This window comes from Diospyros lotus, chromosome 1 (genome assembly GCF_014633365.1).
Source record: "Diospyros lotus cultivar Yz01 chromosome 1, ASM1463336v1, whole genome shotgun sequence".
NCBI lineage: Eukaryota > Viridiplantae > Streptophyta > Magnoliopsida > Ericales > Ebenaceae > Diospyros > Diospyros lotus.
This window is the reverse complement of record NC_068338.1, coordinates 48322577-48348943: the sequence shown is the minus strand read 5'-3', so window position 1 is coordinate 48348943 and position 26367 is coordinate 48322577. Positions and strand designations below refer to the sequence as shown.

General features: G+C 36.2%; 3 protein-coding genes across 5 annotated transcripts; 1 reads left to right on the top strand and 2 right to left on the bottom strand.

Moving 5' to 3' along the window:
* Positions 1–31: 31 nt before the first annotated feature.
* LOC127800209 (pentatricopeptide repeat-containing protein At2g22070-like) lies at positions 32–8280 on the bottom strand. The gene is made up of 2 exons (XM_052334693.1): positions 2501–8280; positions 32–2420 (listed from the first exon to the last, which is right to left on the bottom strand). The coding sequence occupies exon 1, from the start codon at positions 4956–4958 to the stop codon at positions 3009–3011; it is 1950 nt and encodes a 649-aa protein (XP_052190653.1). The 5' UTR covers positions 4959–8280; the 3' UTR covers positions 32–2420; positions 2501–3008.
* Positions 8281–8491: 211 nt separating this feature from the next.
* On the bottom strand, positions 8492–10682 carry LOC127800217 (pentatricopeptide repeat-containing protein At3g02650, mitochondrial). Its single transcript, XM_052334706.1, has one exon. It carries the CDS (start codon positions 10517–10519, stop codon positions 8669–8671), a length of 1851 nt encoding a protein of 616 aa, XP_052190666.1. The 5' UTR covers positions 10520–10682; the 3' UTR covers positions 8492–8668.
* A 631-nt stretch (positions 10683–11313) lies between these two features.
* LOC127805091 (beta-glucosidase 42) lies at positions 11314–26020 on the top strand. 3 transcript variants are annotated; one of them, XM_052342225.1, is made up of 13 exons: positions 11316–11885; positions 13342–13408; positions 13536–13594; positions 14059–14134; positions 14764–14838; positions 14909–14996; positions 16657–16882; positions 21365–21480; positions 22564–22775; positions 22858–22892; positions 23039–23141; positions 23873–23981; positions 25278–26020. In XM_052342225.1, the coding sequence occupies exons 1-13, from the start codon at positions 11748–11750 to the stop codon at positions 25471–25473; spliced, it is 1500 nt and encodes a 499-aa protein (XP_052198185.1). In that variant the 5' UTR covers positions 11316–11747; the 3' UTR covers positions 25474–26020. The 3 variants fall into 3 exon arrangements, with proteins under 3 accessions (XP_052198188.1, XP_052198185.1, XP_052198187.1); XM_052342227.1 differs by having other exon boundaries at positions 11847–11885; positions 13555–13594; XM_052342228.1 differs by lacking the exon at positions 23873–23981 and having other exon boundaries at positions 11314–11885; positions 25278–25438.
* The last annotated feature ends 347 nt before the right edge of the window (positions 26021–26367 follow it).

Here is a 26367-nt window from a genome sequence, read left to right as displayed (position 1 = left end):
TATCAATTTTTTAAGCAAAAAAAGTTGGATAGGATGCAAGAAATTGATATAATAAAAACAAAAATAACATCCAAAAATGATGACAGGCTATTCAGATTTCATACATTGTTGTGCAATAAAAAAAATACAACCAACTAATATTTATTAAAATTTAGATAATATAAAATTTGTCTAACACAAATAAATTAAAAAAGAAGTAGGCGTGGACCCTGGGAGTGAAACCCACCCCCCCTCTAGCCTGTGGACAACAAATCATCTATCTATCTAATAATTATATATTATATAATTTGATGGATTAATTGGATCGTATTATTTTATTGCAACTAATTAAACAAAGATGACTATTTTTATATAACTTACACGATTTTGATTGAGTTCTAGATTAGAATTAATCTGGTTTTACTGTTATTCCATTTGGATTATGTATATTTAGTGAAGAATAAAAAAATAAAAATAAATCATGATAATGTGATGTAAATTAAGCAATGCATCTTCCTTCATCAACTACATAAAATTCTTTATTTTACAAAAGTCAAAAAATGTCACATATGTATATTGTCATCCCTAAAAGAGATTTCTACAATTTACAAAAGTCAAAAAATGTCACATATGTATATTGTCATTCCTAAAAGAGATTACAATTTAAACCTATTCAATATGCTTTCTATAATTCTTATTTAATAAGCTAATAAGAAATTATCACTTCACAAACAAACATATTTAAGATTGAATATATATTTTTTGAGGGATAAATTTGAAAGAAAAAAAGACTTAAAAGAGTTGAGAATAACTAAAAAATGTATCATAATATTCATTATTATCCATAATAACAACTAAGAGTCTTTTGATATTTTTTCTGAGGTAACGTTGCTATAAACAATGAAGTTTATTGGTAAGTCTTAATTCTTTTATTCGTTAGGGGTTAACAAGCAAATAAGAAAACTAATTATAGTTTCATTAGGGGTAGAAACACTAACTATTCAATACAATTTCAAACCAAATAAAAAGGTCAGATATGTTAGGATTGGGCGTATCACAAAACATGGGGCATAGATTTTGACAAATAAAGAGCACAATACGATAAATATGGCAAACTTGTTTCATCTCTTTCTTCTTCCTCTACCATAAAAGAACACAAAAGTGTCATAAAATTCAACTCAACTTTACATCAGCAACCAAAAAAAGAAAAGGTTGTCTTTCCATTCTAGTCACTGCAAGCCTAGTTAAGGCTCCTTTTGCATGAGAATCAATGGTAAACATCTGCACAGATCCATATTGTTTTTAAAAGTTTGCCTTCATGTGGTTTTCAAAGCCTACAATTAGTACAAGAGCCAAATCACTTCTTATTATTACTTCTTAGACTTAATATTTTAAAGCTTTTGGAAACCTACAATTGCTCAATTTTAGTCACAGCTATATCTCCTATTTGGCTATCTCCTTGATTCCCTTCTCATATCTCTTGTGTTTGTAGACTTAACTAATCACAGAATTATTATCCTTCAAGCACATAACGTTTTGTGCTAGTGGAACTATTCAAAGTTTCCTATGAAACTCCAAATCCAAACTATTCCAAAATAGCTAGCCTGCCAGGTAATTGGCCTCTATGAGGGAGATAGCAACACGACTCTTTCATGCACCTGTAATAACAATGGTTCTTACACCCAGACTAAAAGACAATAGCTCAATGCTGATTTCCTAGGGACTTCTGTCAGGCCTCCACTATTGAAGTATAGGGACCCTCCTCATTGCTTCCCTTTGTGAGGTGTTTAGGACACTCTCCTTGAATAAAACAATCATGTCTGAAGCCTCAATGCTGAAGTATAGAGACCTTCTCATTGTGAGTTTCCCACTACGAAACCAAGAAGCAAATATTTTGTTTGTGGTCAATATAATAAAAATTGTCACCTCACTAACATATAGATATATTCAAGGTTGAATACATTTTTCCCTCTTGAAGTCCCGATTCATCTAGCATATTGAATGAACTTAACCATGGCTATTGGTGAGAACGCGTCCTCATAATGGATTCCTATGTGAATCCTTTATACAGACCTTGCTTTGAAAGTCTCAATTCTACAGTTTGAACCCTTTTTTATTCTTGTAGATCAACTTACAACGAGTGGATTAAGATTAGCTAGAGGGTCAACACAATATATCAAACCCATTCAACATGCTAGCCCAAACTGGTCTGGGACTGTAGTACAACCAAGGTCAACCTCGGTTTAGGTCCCACTGCACGGGCTAGTTCTGCAGCCAGATTTCACATTAGTCATCCTTACCAGATAGGCAAACACTAGAGTTTACTGCAATAGAACAAGAAACAGTAGCAATATTCAGAAATAGTATCCTATTGTATTAAATAAAGTAAAAGGAACGAATACCTGTATCCTGCAGAAGTTCTTCATACTTACAACTTGAACCTGCATTAAAACAATATTACAAATTTGGTAAGGTTTTCAATTTAGACATGCAACAAATGTTTTGAGCATGTGTTTCTTACTTTCAATCACACTTAATCTCAATACCCAACGGTCTCCACTTTAATCCTAGGATATGGACCAATAGATGGTCAGTTGTCTCAATCCTAGCAACAAAATCAGGAGCATCTTGCAATGACTTATTACTTGTAGTTCACATCCCAGACTAGTAGTCTCCTCAAGAGCATTTCCATGCTTAAGATGGTGAAACCAAGGAACATCCGTGGCAACTATTTCCCTGTTTAAAGATAAGAAGTATATTCGATGAAGCTACGACAATCTGCACGCACTTAGAGATTCTTCCTGATCTGAATAGGTCCATAACTAAATTAAGGAAACCATAAGCAATTGTGAGTTTGCCACTAATGAAACCAAGAAGCAAATCTTTTGTTCAACTTCAGCCTCTTGCATTACACATAAGTTGTACACCGAATTTCCTTTAGCTTTCTAATTAGCTTGTCCAAGTAACAGATTTGGGCTTTGTGGAGAAGACCTAAGTCGCACAGCAGAAGTTCGGACATTATTCATCAACTAAATCCAAGATTGACCAGGCTGCTTCCAAACTCCCCTTTCTCTCATCAAATCCCTCAAATTTGCTACCTCCTCCCATCTATGATGGGATGCGCAGATGTTTGATAATAAAACATAAGGACCAGGTTCAACTGGCTCAAGTTCCAGAAGTTTCTCCGAAACCCACCTTGCCATCTCAATGTTTTTGTGAACTTCGCAAGAAGAAAGAAATGCTTTCCATACTGCACTCTGATGAGAGACACCATTCTCATAAATAAAATCCTTTATCATGTTCAAGCGACCTGATCGACCAAAAAGATATATCATGCATGTGAAGTGCTCAACTGAAGGCGTGATACTGTAAACTTCTTTCATTAACGTAAAATACTTGCAGCCTTCTCCAAACAAACCTGCATGACCGCATGCTGTTAAAACCCCCACAAAAGTCACTTCATTTGGTTTGATCCCCTCATTCAGCATTAACTCAAAAAGCCAAATAGCCTCCTTCCCTTGCCCATGTGAAGCACAGCTAGATATCATTGCAGTCCATAGCACAACGTTCCCAACATTAGCAAGTGTGAAAATTGACCAAGCATCATCTAGCCTTCCACATTTTGCATACATGTCAATCATGGTTGAGCACAAGAAAACATCTATCCCATGCCCAACCTTAAGAACATAGGCATGGATCAATTGACCAAGCTCCAAAAGCCCAGCATCGCCACATGCAGAAATAATGCTGGTGAGGGTGAACTTGTCAAGTTCAATGTTTCTACAAACCATAGTATGAAAAATTTTGAAAGCATCATCTAACCTACCATTTTGGATATACCCAGCAACCATTGAACTCCATGCAACAGATGCAGCAATCGATTCATCACAAGAAACATCAGAAATTTGTATTCTCGTTGAATCTTGACCCAAATTTTGGAAAACTGCTGATGCCTTCCCCATCTGTCCACATTTACGATACATATCAATCAAAGAATTCCTTACAAAATTATCATTACAAGTTCCAATCCTAAGCACCCTGCCATGGATTTGTCTCCCCAGTTCCAGAATAGACAAAGAAGCTGCCAAGACCAAAGCTATGGAGAAGGTAACTTTGTTGAATATTGTTACGGTTTCAACCATCTCATAGAGAAGATTTAATGCAAGTCTTTCAAAACCATTACGAATGTGGCCATCTATAATTACATTCCAGGTAGCAACATCTTTGGAAGGCAACCTTATGAAAAAATCCATAGACTTCTCCATGTCTCCGATCTGTGAATACGCAGCAATCATTATATTCCATGACACTGTGTCTTTTTCAGCCATTGATTCAAATAGTCGTTCTGCATAATCAAAAACAGCGCATTTCCCATAAAGATGGAGAAGAGAATTTTTTAGCGCAATATCTGAATCAATCCCATAACGCAGTATCCGCCCGTGAATTGCTTTACCCAATCGAAGTTCAACAAAACTAGAGCAGCACTTCAAAATGCTCGAAAATGTAAATTTGTTAGGGAAAACGCCGTCTTCGTGCATCTTACGAAAGAGATCAAATGCCAATCTGGGGACACCGCTATGAGCAAAACCTGAAATCATAACGGTCCAAGTTTGGACATCCCTCTGAGGAATTTCATCAAACAGTCTTCGTGCATGGCCGAAATTGCCAGACTTCACATAAAGATTCAAAATATAGTTTACTTGCTGCAAGTATTGAAAGGAACCGTTCTTGATAACTTTGGCGTGAATAATCTCGGCGGATAATACATTCAACGGAGCCGCCAAGGCATTCGACAATCTGGGTCTTGGCCTATCAATGTGCAAGGGTGATGATGAAAAGGAATGAATCGGCCAATGCGACTGGAAGAAGGTCGCTGGATTAATGGCGTTTCTGGTGAAAGAAACTGGAGGGAGAAAGTGAGAACAACGAAGAACTATATGATTGTGAAAGCAGCTGCTGCCCGCATGGCTCCATCTCATTGTCACCGCCGCCAACTTCTATGGCTACTACAACTTTGGCACCATTGCCTTCTCCTTCAATAGTTGCTGTAATACATAATACTGACGCCTTCGCTCATAGGCTTTTTTTTTCCTCTCTTTGTCAAAGGTGCACAGGCTTTTGTTCCGAAACTTATTTGGGTGCATGCTTCTGTTCATTTATCTAGTTAAAGTGAATGAACAGTGATATTAGATTGACAACCAAGTGACCTAAGAGCTCGAGACAAGGGTATTATGATCCTTTTTACATGGTCGAAATGAGGCAAATTCAGCCCCCTACAAATCCCCTTTCTCTGCTCGGCTTAAACCTTTTCTAAACAAGAGGATTGGTTCCTCTTTTCCTTCCTTCCCATCCATGTCTTCCCTGAATCCAAACATAGTAAAGTTCTACCCCGCTTTGCTGAAGAGGGTTTCTTCTTTTTGTCACACAATTAATCATTTTAATTTTATTTATCGCATCTTATCTTCTTAGTGCTATTTCTTTATTGCCAAAAATGAAGAAGGTTCTAGCTTTTCAACTAGAGCAGCATGAATAGATCATAGTGAATAATTCTGACCGATTATGCAGTCAAGAGTATGATAATCCCTAGTTGAAATCAAACCACCCCACTAATTGAGAAAACTTCAAATCTTTTAAAGAAGCGAGGTGATGGCGGTAAAATATATGCACGCCAAGCTGTATAAAATTACAGTAATATAAACTGCTGTGCAGTTGCTAAATTCTTGACACTTAAGTTCCAGCAACATTTGCTATTTTTCTTTTTTGTATTCAAAGAAAGTATATCTTCATGTATCGCTGTTTAAACAATAAGATAGTTGTTTCAGTACAGAATATGCTAATAAAAACACATACAAAGCCAGTTTGGCATTTGGAATCACAAGCAATTCTACAATCAAATGGCATCTGCTGACATTAACCTGTGCATCAAGATCGACTACCCGATGCAACAATCAAATGGCCAATTGCTGCTGTAACAAGTCCCAGCAATTACCTGCAACACAACTGCAAAATTTAGAAAGCCATCACAATTTGTGAAACTGTATTCTTATCCCACAGTAGGAGAAAGTTTGGCATGTCACTTTCGTATTCGTACTTCTATCAAGACATCATGATATAATCTCCTATGTTAATTGGAGGGATCAAAATCAAATGAAAGAATCCATCTTCAAAAATTACATTCATTCTCAGATTTTTTTTTTTTTTTAATCTCCAATATACAGATAATTCCTACCACTTCCAAACTTTAAGAATCATGCAAGGCAACCATAAATCATGGTTCATTTTTTTTTTTCCCCAGCAACATGAATTTCAGTAACTAAGTCATATTTTTTAAGTTTTTCCGTAGTATATATCTTCTAGAAAGTTTTCTAAGTTCTTCAAATTTTTACCAATACTCTTCTGTATAATGCTTCAATCATGAACTGTCCTGACGTTAAATAATTTTCACAGGCATCAACTCACCTGGCACTACACATGGTAATGGCTCATATCATTTCAAACATTCCTCGTTTAATTCCTTTCAATTGCTGCCACTTGGCATCTGCCCCCACTGCAGTATTCCTTATTCTATCTTCTCTTGTACACCAGTCATTGATCCTAAGTTTTAAATTGAATTTGGCTATAAAGGAGAAAGGCAGCCCAAAGCATATTATGAGTCAAAGTTCAGTGAACATTTGACTCTAAACGAAATTTCATGATGATAATTGATTACCATGACTTAATTCAAGTAATTGAGGCACATGGGCTTCAAAACATTAGTATAATTATAGACATGACGGTAATGAAATGTTTCCAGCAAAACCTGAGGAGGGGTATACCCCAGAAGTTCACGTAGTGGTCTGCTCCCAGCCAGATGATGTTTAACAGCAAGTTCAAATGCAATTTTTTAATTCAAGACCTGAGGAATCCCAACACAAATACATAAAAGAAAACAATTTAAATCTCCAAAAAGATGCCTGGCTAACAGAACATCAAAAATTCAATACCCAAATCACACAAGTAGATTGGACGAGGGGTAGGAGGAACACGCATGCACCCGTGCACTCACACACAGAAAGAGAGAGCACAAAACCTCCTCTGGGGGTCCAGCTTGTAATCTTACACTATATGCATCATACATCACCTGCTATAACATATTAAAACTCCATTGTGGCAGTGGCAAAAGTCATCATGAACACCAACAGTAACCAAAGAAGCATTTTCCTTTTACTGAACATTATGGAAGTAACTTACAGAAATATGATAATGAAGACGAAGACAATCAACAAACATGCAAATGAAAAGAAAAGAGACTGAGCACATTTTCTCGGAAATGGCAAACATCAGTATCCAGAGCATTGAGAGGAGTTTCCCAAGATGAATACAAGAAGCTGTATGGTCGATCCCTTTATAGGGTACAAAAGCAACCTTAAGTCATAATCTTTTGAATGCAAAGAAGGCATTGAGACTTCCATATACTGAATGCGAGGCAAATTTTGAAAAAAAAAAATAAAAAATAAAAATATCTCATTTAAATTTAAGTATGACTCAGTTCTCATTGCATCAGAATATAATTAACAATTCTGGCCAAGATCCACTTGGGTTGCTACCCCATATTATGTGTGACCTATATCACATTATGCCAACAAATACTCATGCTCTAACTCACAACATGGTAAGATCATGTAGAATAAATGTATTATCTATAAAAACTTAAAGTGCAATAATACTGCAACTAGTTTATGGGTTTTAAATGTACAGAGAACTATATCATTACTTTGTCGAATAAGTATGTCTGAGGATTACACAACACATTCTAAGATTAATGCAATTGCAAACACTGGTCCTACAAAACCATAGCGGAGACCGATGGCTGCTGCAAAAGCAGTAGCAGTTGCAGAATGTGAAGGTGGCATTCCACTTAGTAAAGGCAGCAGGAATAGCGTTAGCATTAGAAGCAAAATAGCTAAGATCTATTACTACCAAGTCAGACAAGGCAACAAAGCGCTAGCAGTTTACCTTTTGGATCTATTTGAAAAAGAAATGTTCCCTACGCTTATCATGGCATCAAACTAAAAAAACAAAAAAGAAAAGAAATGAAATGATTAGTGTTTCAGCTAGTTGCGGTGAAAAGAGGACTATGCCAAACTGCTACAAAGGAATAACGCCCCTTCCACCTCGGGAGAACAACTACAAACCTTCTGTGGTTTAGTTCCATCCAGAAGAGCATTCCCTAACTCATGACAAACAACAAAAACTCATTATTTTCTTTTCATTGTGTAGTCATTAATTACCCACATTATTTTATATAGAAATTTCGCAAATAATTTATGTCCAGCTTGTGGTTCTATTTTTTTATCGTTGTTTCTCCTTTTCCCCGTTCTACTAGCTAGGAACAAAATCTTTTAGAAAGTGGATATACAAAAATGTGTAATTCAATACCACAATTGAGACTTCACTTGACCCAAAGATAGATCCAAACAACAAAACCTTTTCCTTCTTAATTCCAATGGATGTGACAAGGGTGTACAATGCATGATTGAAAAGAGATACCTTGCAAAGCACCCTCTTTTACCCATTTCGTGAATAAAAGCTGATTGAAATAAAAATAATAAAAAAAAAAAAAAGAAGATGAGCCAAAGGAAGAAGAGGGTTCGAGGACATAGAACTTGGTTATTTCACTTTACATTCACTTCACTAAGCTGATGATATGTTATGCTCCAATAGCTACTTCTCTACTCCCCACTTCCTCTTCTTCTATCTCCTTAACTGCTGTTATAAGAGCCTTTGTGATCCCATTGAGATGCAATCCATTTTCTTTCATCTCCTCCAGCAGCTTTTCTGCTGTTCCCCAATCTAAAGCCTTCAGGCAAAGAGATTGGATCATCTTATTGTACTCATCGGCATTGGGCTGAACCCCATATTTTTTCATTTCTCTCAGTAACTTAATGGCCTGGTCAAATTGTTCCAGCTTGCAAAACCCACGAATGAGAGAATGATAAGTCACAGGATTCAACTTTGAGTGCTGTTTTTTTGCTTCAGCCAAAACTTTACAAGCATCCCCCATCTCCCCACCCTTAACATAACTGCTTATAATAACACTGTAAGTGTACACATCAGGTTTCAGACCCCTGCCTTCCATCAAATTCATTATTTTCTTTGCCTCTTCCATATCTCCAACCTTGGATAGACTGTTGATAATAGAGTTGAAAATAGCATTTCCAGGAGGTGGCCCAGCATCAATCATCTTAAACAGCAACCTTTTCGCTCCTTCAACATCTTTGATACTACATAATCCATGAATGACGTATGAAAATGGCTTGATTGCATATTTTCTATCCTCACTCGAGAAGTCTTCTAGCATCTCCAGAGCTGAGTGAATAGTCTCATTCCCCCGACATAATGAGCTGATCAAAACGTTGACAGAAGCTTTAGATGGGTATATATCCTTTTCTTTGGCAAATAAGTAGATCAAATGAGCATCTTTGGCCTTACCACCTTTGCATAGATAAGATATAATCTTCCCAACTTTGTCACTGTCAGGCAACTGTCCAGCATCGAGCATTTTCTCAGAAACAGAACAAGCCCATTCATATATTCCACGCCTGGAAAGGGCTTCTATTGTGAAATAATATGTTTCAGCGTTGGGGACACAGCCAAACTCCTCAAACTTGTTAAATACTTCAAATGCAGCCTTTCCTTTAGCCAATTTTGAGAATAGAGATATCAGCTCATTTAGAATTTCCGTGGTCAAAACACCTTTTTCCATCTCCCCAATCTCCTTGATCAAATCCCACAAAGTATAGGCACATTTGCTCGTAAGACCAACAGAAATTGCCTGGACAATAACTTCCAAGCTCCATGTAGTTGCAGAGAATTCTGGCTTCTTTAAAGTCCATTTGAAAAACGAAATCAAATTGTCACCGGGAATGAGAGGGGTTTCAAGCACCCTCACCACAAACTCTTCATGTAAACTCAAGTCCATTTCATCAAGGCTCGACTCCAAAGACCAATCATCTACATTACCACTTCTGCTCTGAAGCAGAGACAACAAACTCTCTAACTGCTCAACATCAATCTCACGTACCTCAATTTCTTTTTCCTGATCATCTTCTCCAGCTAAACTGTCATCATCAGCCCCAGCGGAGGTAAAACCCTCCGTCGCTAGGCTAGTTTCATCGAAATCCAACGACAAATAAGCTCCATTATCCGATTCAGATTTAACAGGAATCCGGTTTCCGTCCTCGACGACATCATCATCAGCGGAAGCAACAGCCAGGCCTTGATTGGTTCCGGAATCTGTCGAGTCAAATTGCGACTCAACAAAACCACCAGCATCACGCGAATCGTGCGAGAAAAATTTAGGGCTTTGGAGAAAGAGGACGACTCTCTTTTCCTTAGAAGAAACGAGGAAATTAGATAAATTTGAAAACTGGAGGGTTCGACAGCGCTGTACCTGAGCCGGATCCAGATTCATAGGAGGATGAGAGTTTTGGATCGGCTGCAATTTCGATGCTGCCGAGCCAATTCCCAAGCGAGCTCTTCTCCCAATCCATCTCCACATCTTCGCCCTCCCTCTCACACTCTCGAAGACGATAGAATGAGCAGAGGGAAAAACCCTACCCCAGCTACGATGGTTGTCTTGCTAGGGTTTTGCAGATCGGGCCTTTTCAGTCACCAAGAATTAACGGGCTACGTTTCTGGTGCGGAGGCCCACCCATCACACAACTCGGGTAAGTCTGGATAGACAGAACACAAATACCATGTTTTAACCCAAGTTAATAAAAAATATTTTTTAATACAATATTAATGTATTTTATTAAAAAATAAAAATTAATTATACTAAATAAAATTTAAATTTATAACATCTAAATAATAACTTATTTCTCAAACAATTTAATCACTACATTAAAACTCATTTTACTAAAAATTTTATTTTAAAATTAAAAAATAAATATAACTTTTATAAAATAGTAATGCCAACAATTATCCAGTAATTAAGCATTAACTATTAGCAAAACTTATATATTTTTAGATAAAGTACATTTACAATATTTTTTTATTGTTAATATTAAAATAATTCTATTCATTAATTAAATAATTTAAAATACGATATATTTATTATAAATTAATAAAAATATTTAAATATTAAAAACAAAATATAATAAATAAACTTTATTTTAAAATAAAATATATTATTAATATTAAATTATTATTCTTAAAATAATAATTAACATTACTCTTAACTAAAATACATGTCTATCCGCCGTTAATCGACCGTTAACTCTATCATTGTTCTCATTTGCTCAATTATTATTTACCTGTAAGTAACGGTCGCTTTGCCCACACTCAATGGGAAAGATCATCGCTGTGCGGGATAAAACCATCAATGGAACGCCAGGAAAGGGCAACCGGAAACGTAGGGCCACGCAATCGCCACGTCCCATTCACTCACCGTCATCGCCAGTGCCACTGATTTTACTTCGATTCGAATTCCACTACCACTCCCGTGTTCTTGTATGGTTGGTTGGTCCATGGCTTTCATCGGATGATTAATGGCGCTGCCGACAAGATCTTTACCCAAGATTTGGTCCCACGGGTATGAACTGGCAAAAGAGTACTCCCCAATCAATCTGGAGATGACCTGATTCAGCTACAGAACAAGAATCAATCAAGGTCACAAGAGAAGAAAAAGGACAAGGAAAAACCATTACCGCATTCTCGCTTGGGAGATCCGTGATCGAGTCCTGTTTGGTGAAGGAAATTGGGGAAGAAGAAGGAGAAGGAACAGTATGGCGAAGAGTGTAGAGAGGAAGAGGCAGATGGAAGAAGAATGGAGTTCGATCCTGTCCGAACAACAACCGTCGTTCTCTCGGAAGGCGCATTTCCCTCCCGACTTCATCTTCGGCTCCGCCACTTCTGCTTACCAGGTCGATCGCCTCTTTCATTCGCTTTTCTTCTTCCTGTTTCCTACATTCTTTACAATTCTGCAGTTTGGTCGGGGCCCATGTTCATCCATTGTTATGGAATCGGCGGTTCCGCAAAATCCTTCTTCTTCTTGCTTTTTCCTCTCGGTATTTGCTTCTTTTCTGGTTTTGCAGTTTATTTGATCAGTAACCCAGTTCGTTTGACTCAGACAGATCAACCTCTAGCAGATAACTGGCAGATCATCTTGGTATCATAATTGATGCTTCGAGAAACTTTCTTTACTCGCTACAGATTGTAGTCAAACAATTGTTTTGAATTTGCTGAACATATATAGATATATATAACGGCTGTTTGGTTGTGGAAAATGTTTTCTTGTTTTTTATCCCCAATTTTCTATAAAATCTCTAGTTTTCATTTTTCATAGAAAATTTGAAAAATGCGGTTAACTACTAGAAATAGAGAAATCTAACTTCCAATCTAAAAAACTGGACCATGTCTTAAAAAGAAAGAGCAAGAGGTTTTCCTTTTGTATATCTTGTGTTAGAGAAGGAGATAATTTAGGGAAAATTTTGTTTGCAGTTTTCCAAATCTCTGAATTAGCAAAGCAAGTTTGGAAAACTCATTTTAGACATTTTCCAAATCGAGTTCAATTTTGGAGAACTGTGCTTTTGTAATCTCTGCTATCTCTTTAGAAAAAAATTTGTATTTGAACAAGTTTCCTAATTTTTCAATTTTATGTGGAGTAATTTTCTGGAAAACTGGGTCTGTTTCCACAACTAAATAGCCCCATAATTATACAAAACAAGTACCTATGTAGACTCAGTCCAATTGCTTAAGGTTATAGAAACAAATTATGATAGACTACACCATCAAAAGCTCAAATTTTCCCTGTTTTCAGAAGTAAATTTCTTGGTTGGGTTTGGCCAAGATAAGAACATTCAGCCCAAATGAGCTCTTCCCCTGGGTTCACTGTCTGATATGATATATGGGTCTCATGGAAGAGTTTAAATTTGCACCAGACTAACTTAATTTGCAGTATGGGTGCCACCATGTGAGCTGGTTTCAAATGTCAAATTTGAAGCTCTTTATGGTGAATTGGTAGATAGGTTAATGCTAGAGCACAAACCACTCACCCTTTGCAGTTTTATATGCCTGTAAGGCCTTACCAAGACCTCCACCAAGATTTACTCTGTTGTGTTCCATCCCATATTTATTGATTCTTGGTCCATCACTGCATCAGTGATTATTGATTGGGGGTGGATAATGTGACTCCTTCATGTTGTTGAATTTCAACACTAAATCTTTGAGAGAATGAACTTATCCCCAAAAGGAAAAAGAAACTAATTTTTGTGATAAATGTTGTTTTATGCATACTTCTTAGTTAGATAACCTGAAAGAGCCCAGAGTCCTCATGACTCTGAGATATTTGAACTTTTATCTTTCTTTGCTTATTTGAAGGTTGAAGGGGCTTGGAATGAGGGTGGTAGGGGTCCTAGCATTTGGGATTCTTTTTCACATATGGAAGGTATTTGGCAAATTTATGAGTTATGATTTCCTCTTCTACAATGACATGTGCATATGCCGTTCATTAATGTGACATAATTTCATTTTTACTGGAAGACTTATGGGGCTTATTTTTATTACTAAAATAGGAAAAATTTGTGATGGCAGTAACGGGGACATTGCCGTGGACCAATATCATCGCTACAAGGTCAGTTTTCAAACTATTTGGTATAGGTTACAAATTTCTTATTTCTTCTTCCCTCTTTACGGCACTTTCATAAATGTAGTTTGTTTTCTTTAGTTTGGACTTTTGTAAGTCTCAGCGACAAATTGCATTTATAAATAACCGTTTGATGAAATTCATGAATATTTTAACTAAACATTTCTTGTTATTAAGTGGTTGACTAACATAAGCATTTTTCCTTCAAAACTTTTCATGGAACACATTTTTCTTTTCTTAGTTTTTCTAATGGATCATAAACTGGAAATTTAACCTGTGAGCTCCAGTTTGTAGACGAATGTTTGCTATGCATTGTTCTATTTAACTCCTCAATTTAGAAAGGAAATTTTCTGAAAGTGGTTATCTTCATGAATTCTTACAGGCATGAACTGTGTTTTGATCTTCTTAGCTTTCCCAAATTTCATTTTATTAATCAATATTTCTGAATACAGGAAGATATTGACCTTATTACTATGCTGGGATTTGATGCTTATCGTTTTTCCATATCATGGTCTCGCATTTTTCCCGGTACCATACTCTTCCTAGTTTTCTCTGTTTTATTGCAATGTTACTTATAAGATTCTTAATATTTATATTTCCATTGTATAATAAGGAGGTAGATACTCTTTGCAAGAGATGAGCAAGAGGTGAACTCTTTTGCTTTTTCCTGCTTCTTTGGTATCAACTGTGAGTTGTTCTGTCTTTGGGTACTTTTGGGGGCCTTGTTGAATCTTTTTTGTTTACTACCCTCTTTTGTCATGGGAATTTTTGCCTGCCTCCTTATCTATGGTGGTTATTTTTGTAAATTTATCTAGTTTATCCATGTTACTGTGAGGAGAATGGATGGAAAGTGACAAGTATTAGGCAAAAGCAGTAGAGGGAGATTAAGAAAAACTGGATGGGAGACTCTTAGTTATGATAGGAGTTATAAGGACTTGTAGAAGATATAGCGGATAGATAGAAATGATTGAATTCATGTCGCTGACCCACCTAGTGGGGTTAAGGATTGATACATTGTTGTTTTATGTGCCATCATCATTATCAACTGCACCTTATCCAAACCAAGGCTTGATATGTATTATGTGTATGTCTTTATATTTCATTAAAGAATTGATTGAAACTAGTGATAAGCTGCATCTCTGTTCTCTGTGGTACAGATGGTTTGGGTACAAAAATCAATGAGGAAGGAATTGCTTACTACAACAATGTCATTAATGCTCTTCTTTTAAAGGGTACGAATTCATTTGTTCCTTTTCTTCTGCTTGCAAAAATAAGCAATAACTAGCAACTTTCTTCTTGCAGGCATTCAACCTTTTGTAACTTTATACCACTGGGATCTTCCATTAGATCTTTATGAGTCAATGGGAGGGTGGTTGAATAAGGAAGTAGTGTAAGTACCAATCTTGTTTTTCGTTGAGTATTTTTCTCGCTTCTCAAACATCAATGTGGTAACTAACTGCCTATACCTATTATTTTCTCCATTTAGATTGTAGTATTACACATAGTGAGATAAAAAAGTGGACACTGCAAAGGATGTTGCTATTTTGATTTATACTAATATAAAGTACATATAGTTTGTGGATAATACCCCAAACTTGACAATAAAGACACTATTAACATATCCTTGAGATGAAGCATATATTTCTGATGTTTCTAATTTGTTAGGAGTTAATCTCACTCTAGCTCCCTTGAAAGCATTGGCAAATTTTTAATTTGATATTTTGATGTCATGCAAGTGGCCTTCAGTATTTTTTGTAAAATCTTTTCTTGAATGAAGTGCAATTAAAGCTCAATGCAATTAGTCATCTTATGAAATATTGGACTTGAAGCAATTCTGTCTGATACATATGTTAAATTGTCCATATTCATTGTAACGCGTTGGGCCTTATTTTAATGTTGTTACGGAGAAGAAAATTAACCATGTTTGGACTAAAGGCCTCACATATTGGAAATGTTATGGCTTTTTTTATAATTTATTTCTAAAGTTCATTTATTTTTTCAATTTCATTTGCTTGGAACCATGTATGCATATGTACAAATTAATGTAATTATGGTCGATTTAACTATTTTTTTCCTAACCCCATTTAACTAATTGATTTGATATTAACATAATGGCAAGTTGAATCTCCTTCTTAATTATTTACTTGGTAACTTTAAGATTTATACATTCCAAAAAATATACAAGTATTGGATTATCAAGTTTGTAATAATGTTTCAAAACAATTTAGGCCATTTTCAAATTTTGAGTTAACTGCAATAGCATACTGGAACAAATGTTGACCCTTGATTTCAGGAAGACAGATTTCAACGAATGGGAACATGTCATGCTTCCAATGCTTCCCAACCATCATATTAAACATTCCACAAAAGAAAAAAAAAAAAACCTTCTCAAGTGACTGAAGTGTTGAACCTTTCTGCAATGTTCTTAAACTTGGACCTAATATATATATATATTTTCTTACTTCTCCTATAGATATGAATAATACTCCTTTATTTGATTTTAAGGATTTGTTTCCGTAGATAGGCACTTCAAGTCCCGTAGTTTGTTAGCAGATTTGTCTGCAATTGCTGTTTTATCAACTTTTTCTTCAGTACATGTTAATAATCTCTTACCACTTTCTCCATTACACGAAGATCAGGTTAAAGATGTTATTGAGACAAAGGATCTTCTGATGGGAATTATCACAGCTATTTTGTAAAATGTGCACTGTCTAGAGATATAAGAGGCTTTGTGGATCATGAGTTTTATAATATGCTTTTCTTCCTGATGAAATATATGGCCTATCTGTGTTGATGGTTCACTGCTATACTTGCTTGATGAATTTGTGAAGTGATTATCTCACTGGTTTTATCTGGTGATTTGTCTTGTAACTAGTCTTGCAACTGGCTGAAGATAGCCCCTAAATTGGTTAGGGCCTACTTAAGTAACATTTTGCATGAGAATCCTCGTATTTGTATTTTTTCTTTTTCTTTTTTCTCTATCATAGTTATTTATATTTCTTCCGGTGTATTAATAATGACTCTGGCTTCTAATTGTTGCAAACATACAGAAAATACTTCGCAATCTATGCAGAAACTTGCTTTGCCAGTTTTGGTGATAGGGTGAAAAATTGGATTACAATCAATGAACCTCTTCAAACAGCAGTCAATGGACATGTTAATGGGATATTTGCCCCTGGAAGAAGTGAGCATGCATCCACAGAGCCATATTTGGTTGCACATCACCAGCTTTTGGCCCATGCAGAAGCTGTTTCCATCTATAGAAACAAATACCAGGTATATTGTTAGCTGCACAACATGTATTTTTAATTCTCATTCATTTTATACTTTTTTCCTGGGTTGCGTCACAATCTTCTGTAAGCCAAGATGGATTTTCATGCTTAAATACTAACAGCATTACTTACATCTGATCTACCATTTGGTAGGTTTTGTACACAACAGTTCAAAAAGTAAAATTTCATTTCTTTCCATCTGAATAGCTTAAACATTTCCATTTATTTGGGAAACAAGAATTGAATGTTTCCCCTGCAAGAAAAAATAGCTCTCAGGGCTCATTTGACTTGCTGTAATTTCTTGTTTTATGTTTTTTTCTTAAGTTTTTATGAAAAGAATAGAAGGCATTATTTGATAATTGAGAAATTCCCTCATTTCTACCGTTGAAGGTATTCAGTCTATTTTCAACTGGTCTCGAGCCCTAATAAAGGTGGGCTGCATTAGGTTGCCAGCCACTCACTTGAGTATTGTTGGATCTTGTAACATGAAATCTGGACAGGAGTAAATTGTTGGGGCATGACCCTCTTAGTAACATGCTGTATTGCTTTAATAGAGTGAAAAATGAGCTAGGGTTACTGCATAATTGTCACCAAGAAGTAGTTTTAAATTTATAACAGTTCTTACATTTTCATGGATGGATGCAGTCAAGAAGTTAGTTCATGGTTAGAGACTAAGGATTGGATTATGGAACATTGAAACCCTAACAGGAAATTCTATAGTAGTGGTGGATGTGATAATCTGGGGAAGAACTAAATTTGCCTAAAGGGATGAGATGGGTTGGTAAGAATGCCGAGAAGCCTAAATTGTTGACTGAACTAGATATGAACTTTGGTACTTAAGGAATGATCATACAAGGAATGGAATAAGGATTATTATGGATAAGACTTTAAAGGATGAGATAGTGGATGTGAAGAGGATGTGGATGGAAGATGGGATTATCACAATTAAAGATGTTTTAGGAAAAAAGAGATTTTAATTATTGTTACTAAATATGCATCACAAAGTTGGGTTAGGAGAAGAAATAAAATCAAAATTTAGAAGGATTTTGAGGGGTTGTTAACAAGGAACATCTAGAGGAAAGAAGATTATTATATGAGGTAACTTAAAATAGTCATGTTGGCAACGAAGTGAATGGGTTTAGATATAGAGGTCATGACTTGAAGAAAGAAGGAATGAGGGTAAAGCTTTGAATTTTTCCATGGCATACAATCTCATTATGGCTAATACCATGCTCAAGAAGCAAGAGGAACACTTGGTCGCATCTAAAGAGGCTTATCAACTGTACAAATAAAACAACAACAACAACATATCAAGCCTTTATCCCACTATGTGGGGTCGGCTACATGAATTCTAGACTTCCATGTATTTCTATCTTTTGTCATATCTTCATTTAGATCCATACACTTCATATCAAACTTTAATGTCTCTCCCAAAATCTTCTTGGGTTTGCCTCTACCTCTTTTTTTGACTAATTGTTCCATTTCATCAACTCTCCTCACAGGAGCATCTATTGGTCTCCTTCTCACATAACCAAACCATCTTAGTCTAGTCTCTCTCATCTTCTCCTCGATTGGCACTACTCCTACCTTATTACGAATAACTTCATTTCTAATCTTATCCTTCCTTGTATGATCGCACATCCATCTTAACATCCTCATCCCCACTACACTCGTCTTTTGCTCATGCTAGTATTTGACTACCCAACATTCTGAGCCATATAGCAAGACTGGTCTTATAGTTGTCCTATAGAATTTTCCTTTCAGTTTTAATGGGATTTTACCATCACATAACACCCCCGATGCATTTCTCCATTTTAGCCAATCTGCCTTAATTCTATGTGCGACATCCTCGTGAATTTCTCCATCTTTTTTAATCACTGATCCCGAATATCGAAAATGGTCTTTTCTTTGTAAGATTTGGTCTTCCAATTTTATTATAACATCATCCACTCTTGCATTCTTACTAAATTTACATTCCATATATTCTGTTTTCTTTCTACTTAATTTAAATCCCTTAGATTCTAAATTGCTTCTCCACAACTCAAGCTTAGTGTTCACTCCTTCTTTTGTTTCATCCACCAACACTATGTCATCTGCAAATAGCATACACAATGGCACCTCTGTCTGAATATCTTTAGTGAGTTCATCCATTACTAGAGCAAATAAGTATGGACTTAGTGCAGAACCTTGATGTAGTCCTATTGTAGTTGTAAACGGTTCAGTATCCCCTCCGCATGTTCTAACTCTTGTCTCTACACCGTGATACATGTCCTTAAGGGCTTGTATATAGGCTATTCTGACTCTTTTCTTCTCTAAAACCCTCCATAATACTTCTCTAGGGACCCTATCATAGGCCTTTTCTAGATCTATAAACACCATATGTAAGTCCTTCTGATGATCCCGATACCTTTCCATTAAGCGCCTCAGTAGGTATATAGCTTCCATTGTTGACCTATCAGGCATGAAACCAAACTGATTTTTCGAGACCTTTATTTATTTTCTGAGCCTCTGCTCTATTACTCTCTCCCAGAGTTTCATGGTATGGCTCATTAGCTTAATTCCTCTGTAATTTTCATAGTTTTGAACATCTCCTTTGTTCTTGTATATAGGAATCAAAGTACTCTTCCTCCACTCATCTGGCATATTTTTTGATTTAAGGATCGCGTTAAATAATTGCGTTAGCCAAGAGATGCCCTCTTCTCCCATGCATTTCCATGCTTCTATTGGTATATTCTCTGGTCCCACCGCCTTATGATTTTTCATCTTTTTTAATGCTTGCCTTATTTCATTTGAACTTATGCGTCGATAAAATGTATAGCTCACGTTCCCTTCGGAGTTACTAAGATGTCCCAATCTAACTCTTGTGTCGCCACCATCATTGAATAATTTTGTGAAATACTCCTTCCATCTCTCCTTAATCGCTCCCTCATGCACTAATACATTTTGATTTTCATCTTTTATGCATTTCACTTGATTTAATACCCGTGTTTTTCTTTCTCTTGCTTTAGCTAATTTATATATATCCCTTTCTCCATCTTTTGTATCAAGTCGTTTATATAGATTCTCATATGCTTTTGACCTTGCTTCACTAACAGCTCTTTTTGCTACCTTTTTTGCTTCTTTATAATTTTTTTGATTTTCTTCATTGTTGCATTGATATACAGCCTTATAGCAAGTTTTCTTATTTTTAATTTTCAATTGTACCTCTTCATTCCACCACCAAGACTCCTTAAGGTTAGGGGCTCTACCATTTGTCTCTCCAAGGACTACCTTTGTCGTGCTTCTCAAGGCGTTAGCCATTTCTTTCCACATTTGGTTTGTCTGTCCTTCTCCATTCCATTCTCTTCTACCCCTTAATTTTTCTTTGAAGATTAGTTGTTTCTTCCCTTTTAAATCCCACCACCTGATTCTTGGATTTTGTTTTATGTGATTTTTTCTCTTCCAATTTCTTACTTGGACGTCAAGTACTAGAAGTCTATGTTGAGTAGTCAAACACTCTATCAACTGTACAAATAGACTTCTTTTTTAAGAGGCTAGAGAATAGCTTATTTTATTATGACTACAAAGTTATACTAGGAGAGTGTCAAGCAGCATGAGCTAATAGACCTTGTTATCCATATAAAAAAATGAGATTGGACTGCAGACGCCTAATAATCAAGCAATGAGATTAAAAGGTGAAAAATAAGTTATTTTCAATGAAAAAAGTGTATGGCAAAAGATTGAACTACATTAGAAGGAGCTAACCAAATGGAATTGAGATAGCTACCGCTATTCAGGACACAACAAAAATGATTCTAGGGAAGTAAAGGGAAAATTTCTGAACTAAAAAGAGTCTTGGTGGTGGAAAGAAGAGCTACAAGAAAAAATCAAAGCCAAGAAAGCTTTCTACAAGACTTAAAACATGCATATTGTAATGAAGAAACCTGAACAGGTGCATTTTTTCAAAAAAACAAAAAAAAAGGTAGGTAGTGAAGCAAATTCAATAGCTTATGCAAACTTGTACTGCAGACTTGACACAAAAGATGCGGCAAAGCAAGAGAAAGAAAAGCAAGGGATTTGAGAACTATGTAGTGTTACCGAGACTCAAATCTTCTAAAGTTCCCAAACAAATAAAATCAACATAGATAGAGCTATGAAGTTCTAAGCTAATTATAACTCTTTATCTTCATTGGTAGATTGTTACTCTTACATTCATTTTTTGGCCTGACTCAGGCATTCCTCTTCTCTCAAGTCAGTTGGGGATTAATATGCTGATGATCAAACTGTGTACCAAATTCATCTCTCTGTCACTATTCCATCTTGGGTTATTTTTTCTATGCATATAAGTGCTGTTTTAACTGGTTTATACTGTTACTAACCTTTTTTTTTTTGTTAGGTTACTGTAATTATCATTTATTGATGATTATCAAAGCTGGATTTCATTTATTTGAGTTGCTAACAAATTGTTCCCTTTCTTGCTGACTTTTGTGGTGTTAATGCACCATAGGAGAAGCAAGGAGGTCAAATTGGCTTGGTGGTGGATTGTGAATGGGCTGAAGCTTTATCGGATAAACTTGAAGATAAAAAAGCTGCGGCAAGGCGTATTGATTTTCAACTTGGATGGTATTTCTTCCTAAGTTGGCTAAGTTATTTTTAGGGGTCTTGAAATTTTCATGCATGTAGGTTCTTTATTTCTTTTATAGTGACTCTGCATATCTTAGTCTATCAACTGCAAGTTGCTGGGGTTAAATCTAGTGAAGTATTTCATGATGCTTTTGCTATCTGCTTGTGCTAACTGAAGGCTTATTCTTATGTATTGTCTTTTTCCTATAAAACAACAAACTTTTGAACCTTCTTTCATTGTGTTTTAACTTTTCTATATTATGTAATTTTCACCCCCTTGATTTTCCCATCTGTTACAGTGCATGATTTTTTACCTGAGAAGGAAAGTCAAGCTAGGTTTTTACATGTGTGTGGGATCTCAAAATTTTTAAATATGGAGAGGTCTTCACTCTCTCAGAGGCTGAAGTGCACATGGTCAAGAAGCAATCTCAGTTCTCTACCATGGGAGCAGTAGATAAGAGGCCACCTTTTTAATAGTCTTTAAATGCTGGTGTACTACCATAAAGAAATTTCTTTTATGTTTGTTCATCACCCTATTTAGTAGTCCAGTTTCCGGAGAAGTAAGAATGAATTGGTTTAGATATGTAGAGTGTGCACCAACGGTCCAACAGCTGTCCACTTCCGACCACTGTAGGCCAGCTTTCACAATTTGGGCTGATTTTACTGGGAACGCATAAGATCTGTATCTTATGGTCTACGGTTTCAGTGCAATACCACAAATATAGACCAATATTGATAGCTTAAAAGAAGTTACAAATGAATTAATATAGTGTACAGTTTAGATCAACATAGCATGCAGTTTAATGCCTTCTATTGTTTGATTCCTGCATACTTCACGTGAATTCCTGGTTTGTTCTGTCCTATATCAGCGGTTACAAGGGCAATTCAGAAGGTTCTTGGATAATTAGGATAAAGACAGAGTACACAGGCTATTATTGACTTTAGCTGGAAAGAATTTAGAACAAAATAGAATCAATTAATGAATTAATTTCAATTTATTGCATCACCATTCATAGAGAACTTTCTTGAAATACCCAAACATGCTATATTATAGCAACTCACTAATTACAACGTGTGCTGTAGGTACTTGGATCCTATATTTTTTGGCAACTATCCTGAAACCATGCGTGCCATAGTTGGACAGCACCTTCCAAAGTTCTCTCAGAAAGATAAAGAGTTACTTAGGAACTCGTTGGACTTTGTCGGTTTGAACCATTATACATCGAGGTTTATTGCCCATTCAACAAGCCAGGAAGAAAATGATTTTTATAGGGCACAAGAGTTGGATAGAATTGGTAATTATTTGACCTTGATAAGTTGTTGTTTTTTTCCATGTTTTAGTCCTAAGATTTTTCTCATTTCTCTCTTTTATGTCAGCTGAATGGGAAACAGGGGAGTTGATTGGTGAAAAGGTGTACATCATCTCTCTCTCTCTCTCTCTCTCTCTCTCTCTCTCTCTCTCACACACACACACACAGTGTGCGCACATGTATGCAATATGGTGTTTGCATCTCCACTTTTATAATCTCTCTTATCTGAAAAGTTATTCAACTGGCAGGCAGCATCACCATGGCTTTATGTTGTTCCTTGGGGTATCAGGAAAGTGCTCAATCACGTAGCACAGAGATACAATAATCCCCCAATTTATGTTACTGAGAGTGGTAATCCTTTGCAACTACCTTGAATGCACTAGTTGGTGAAACGAATGCTTCTAATAATAACTTGTTAGATCTGGTTTAGAGATTTAGGCATAGCTGATATATACATTCTTGTTGCCTGAGCATTGGTCTGAGGAATAATGTGTTTGTCAAACTGTTTAGGTGAACCTTAGAACAAAGTTCTTTTTACACTTGTAACTTAAATTGCCAGATCCAATTTAACCTTGCTCTAATATTTAATTCTTCAGGTTAGCTGCATTTTCCAGTCAACCATAAGAAAGCTTTTTCCTCAGTTAAGAAGCAATAACAATTATATCCCTTAATCACGTTAGGTGGGATTGGCTGCATAAATTCTAATTCACCAATTATCTCTATTCATGACCAATTTTCTGTAAAGCCATTATATCCCCTCTTGAAATTGCCCTTCAAGTTAGGAGGAAATCTTCTTCTTGGGAACATTCTTGGAGCTATATGTTATTGCACATGAAACTACATTTGTGAAAGTGAAAAAAAAGAAAAACAAAACAAAAAAAACGTGGTTTAGGATTGCTGCCTTCCCTGTACTACATTTGGAAGTATTATTTCGAAAAGTAATTTCATGATCTGTTCTTATGTTCAGAAAATAATTTCATCAGCTAATTAATCCATAAGATGGTAAATGGTTAAAATTTTGTTTTAGTTGCATCATATTAGGCTCTGTTTCAGCTCCAAATCTTGTTGCTGACTGTATCCAGGTATGGATGATGAAGATAATGACATTTGCCCTCTCCATGAGATGTTAGATGATAAATTGAGAATCCGTTACTACAAGGAGTACCTTGCAGCTGTTGCCCAAGCAATTAAGTGCGTTATAGTTACTATTTGTATTTCTTCAGCTGCTATTTTCTGGTCATTCTATTTTGATCCTCCTGTTACTGCCATCCTTGACAATAAATTTGAATCTTGTTACGTAAAGTCCTGAACTCAGAATGGTACTATTTTTTTTTACTAGTAACGAGGTTCAACAGAGCACGTCATGGTGGATTAATAGAGCACATCATGATATTTGGGGTTTTGTTGCTGACTGGTCTGACATTGTAATCAGATGACCTGAAATCTCATTATTTTCTTCTAATTATTTGTGAAGTGGGACAGTCTCATCGTGCTTTATTTTAAATTGTATTTAGCATTCAAAAATATGTTCTCGCTGAATCTAGAAAAACAAGCATTATCTTAGATTCAACTCCTCCCCCCCCCCCCCCCCCCAACTTCCTTTTTTTCTCTGGAAAGCCACTCCTGTCTGACGATAACATCATGTTAGCATGATTGTTATTTTCGTTAGCATGCTGCCATGATCTTTTTCCATCTTTGTCTTCTTTTTCTCTTTTCCTATTTTTTTTTTCTTTTTTCCCTCATGTGGTGTGGGTGCTTTTGTCAGTATGGGTCATCAAGGGGAGGTTCAACAATGTTGGCAGTCATTGCATTTTTTATTATTTGAACTTTGTATAGATCAATCATGGGACCCTTAGGGAGGCTTTGCCTTGCTGCATTTCTGTGTATAGATAGGCTCATGAATACAGTTGTCAAAGGTGCACCTAGGCTCAAGGCTCAGCTGAGGGTGCCTCGCTCTATGAGGCATGCGCCTAGGTGCTAAGGTGTGCCTTAGCCATAGGTTCGAGGCGCATGCCTTTTGCTCCTGTGTAATTTATTTTTAGATTTTCAATGGACTTTAATCTAACCAATAATAACTAGAAAAAATTAGAAGGCATTTGAAAAAACAACAAAACACCCCGTTATTTAGTTGTTTATTTGTGATTTTATAAGTTTAATTTACCTCTTTATAGGTATATATTAAAAATAATGCTGTGTAATTTTTTTTATATGGATTTTTTAAATGTGTGCCCCACATTCAAAAGGCTCACGCCTATGGCTCGAGCCTTCGACAACTATGCTCGTGAATGTGGCAACAAAGCATACAATTCTGCTGTAATCCATTGCAATATTTTCTAATTGCATGTGCACTTGAGCATGTTGGGGGTGGCTATTCGTCAATACCTCTTGGTTGACATGGTTGTCTGTCATGTATATTTCAATGAATTGTGACAGGTTAATCTTAAATGAACAAAGTAGATAAATAATGCTTGCTGCCTCTGTGAACAGGGATGGAACAAATGTGAGGGGTTATTTTGCCTGGTCATTGCTGGACAACTTCGAGTGGAGCTGTGGTTATAGCAAGCGATTTGGCTTGATTTACGTGGACTACAAGAATGGTCTGACTCGGCACCCAAAATCTTCTGCTTATTGGTTCATGCGATTCTTGAAAGGCATTGAGGGGAAAAATGGCAAAGAAGAGTAGATGCCAGCAACCACCCGCATCTATCCTTTCCTTGCATCCAGCAAGCTTTCATACCCTATGCTTATCAATAACATGTTAATTTTCAATATTACCATTATTATAGTATAAGCCTTATGTGATATGCATTTCCCCGTCATGATAAGATGATATAGAGTTCTAGAAGTTTGAATCGTGTCAATGTAGTATTTTGAACCACCACTAGAGGAGAAGATGAAAAGCCATTTCTCAGAGGACTGGTGCACGTCTGAACCCTCTCCTGCTGTTTATCATCTTCAGTCTACTTAATACCTGATTACTGGCAAATAATCTTCATCTCAAGCTATGAAAGAATCCATGAAGTTTCTGCAATGTCAGTGAGTTCATCATTCCAACTCTTGGAATCCTTAACTTTGCTTTCTTTCAAGCATTATCTTATTCTCTAAATACAGACAGAGCAAGGAAACGGAACTTTATGGGTGGTGTTGTGATTCCATTGTTTTTGGGCATAATGCCAAAATATTTCCTTGATAGACATTTGTGGAATGTGCTATTATAGTGTTCCATGTAACCAGTACTTCATCATCTTCTTTTTGAGTTGCTCCTTTTTGCGCTCCTATATTCATATTATTATATATATTACAATACCTTTGGACATGGCATCGTAGCCGATCGATGAAGAGAAAACTGGAAGGGATCGACGTTGGTCGTGAACTCGAAGGTGGAGAGAGGCAATCCGAATTAGTACCAAAGCAGTCGATCTGTTCACCTTGGAGTTCAGCCCAACGTCGATCTGCGACTCAAAACAATGCTCGGGAGACCTTGTTGCAGATATTTTTCCCATAAAACAGAGATTATAGCAGCAGGATTTATTCCATGTATAACTAAAATGAATGTTCTTTAAGTTGTGAGATTTTG

Excerpts from the sequence above, each read along its gene's own strand:
- LOC127800209 (XM_052334693.1), bottom strand. The coding sequence starts at position 4,958 with ATGAGATGGAGCCATGCGGGCAGCAGCTGCTTTCACAATCATATAGTT.
- LOC127800217 (XM_052334706.1), bottom strand. The coding sequence starts at position 10,519 with ATGTGGAGATGGATTGGGAGAAGAGCTCGCTTGGGAATTGGCTCGGCA.
- LOC127805091 (XM_052342225.1), top strand. The coding sequence starts at position 11,748 with ATGGCGAAGAGTGTAGAGAGGAAGAGGCAGATGGAAGAAGAATGGAGT. Across the intron at positions 14,839-14,908 it reads TAATGCTCTTCTTTTAAAGG|GCATTCAACCTTTTGTAACT; the intron begins GTACGAATTCAT and ends TTCTTCTTGCAG. Across the intron at positions 23,142-23,872 it reads AATTTATGTTACTGAGAGTG|GTATGGATGATGAAGATAAT; the intron begins GTAATCCTTTGC and ends GACTGTATCCAG.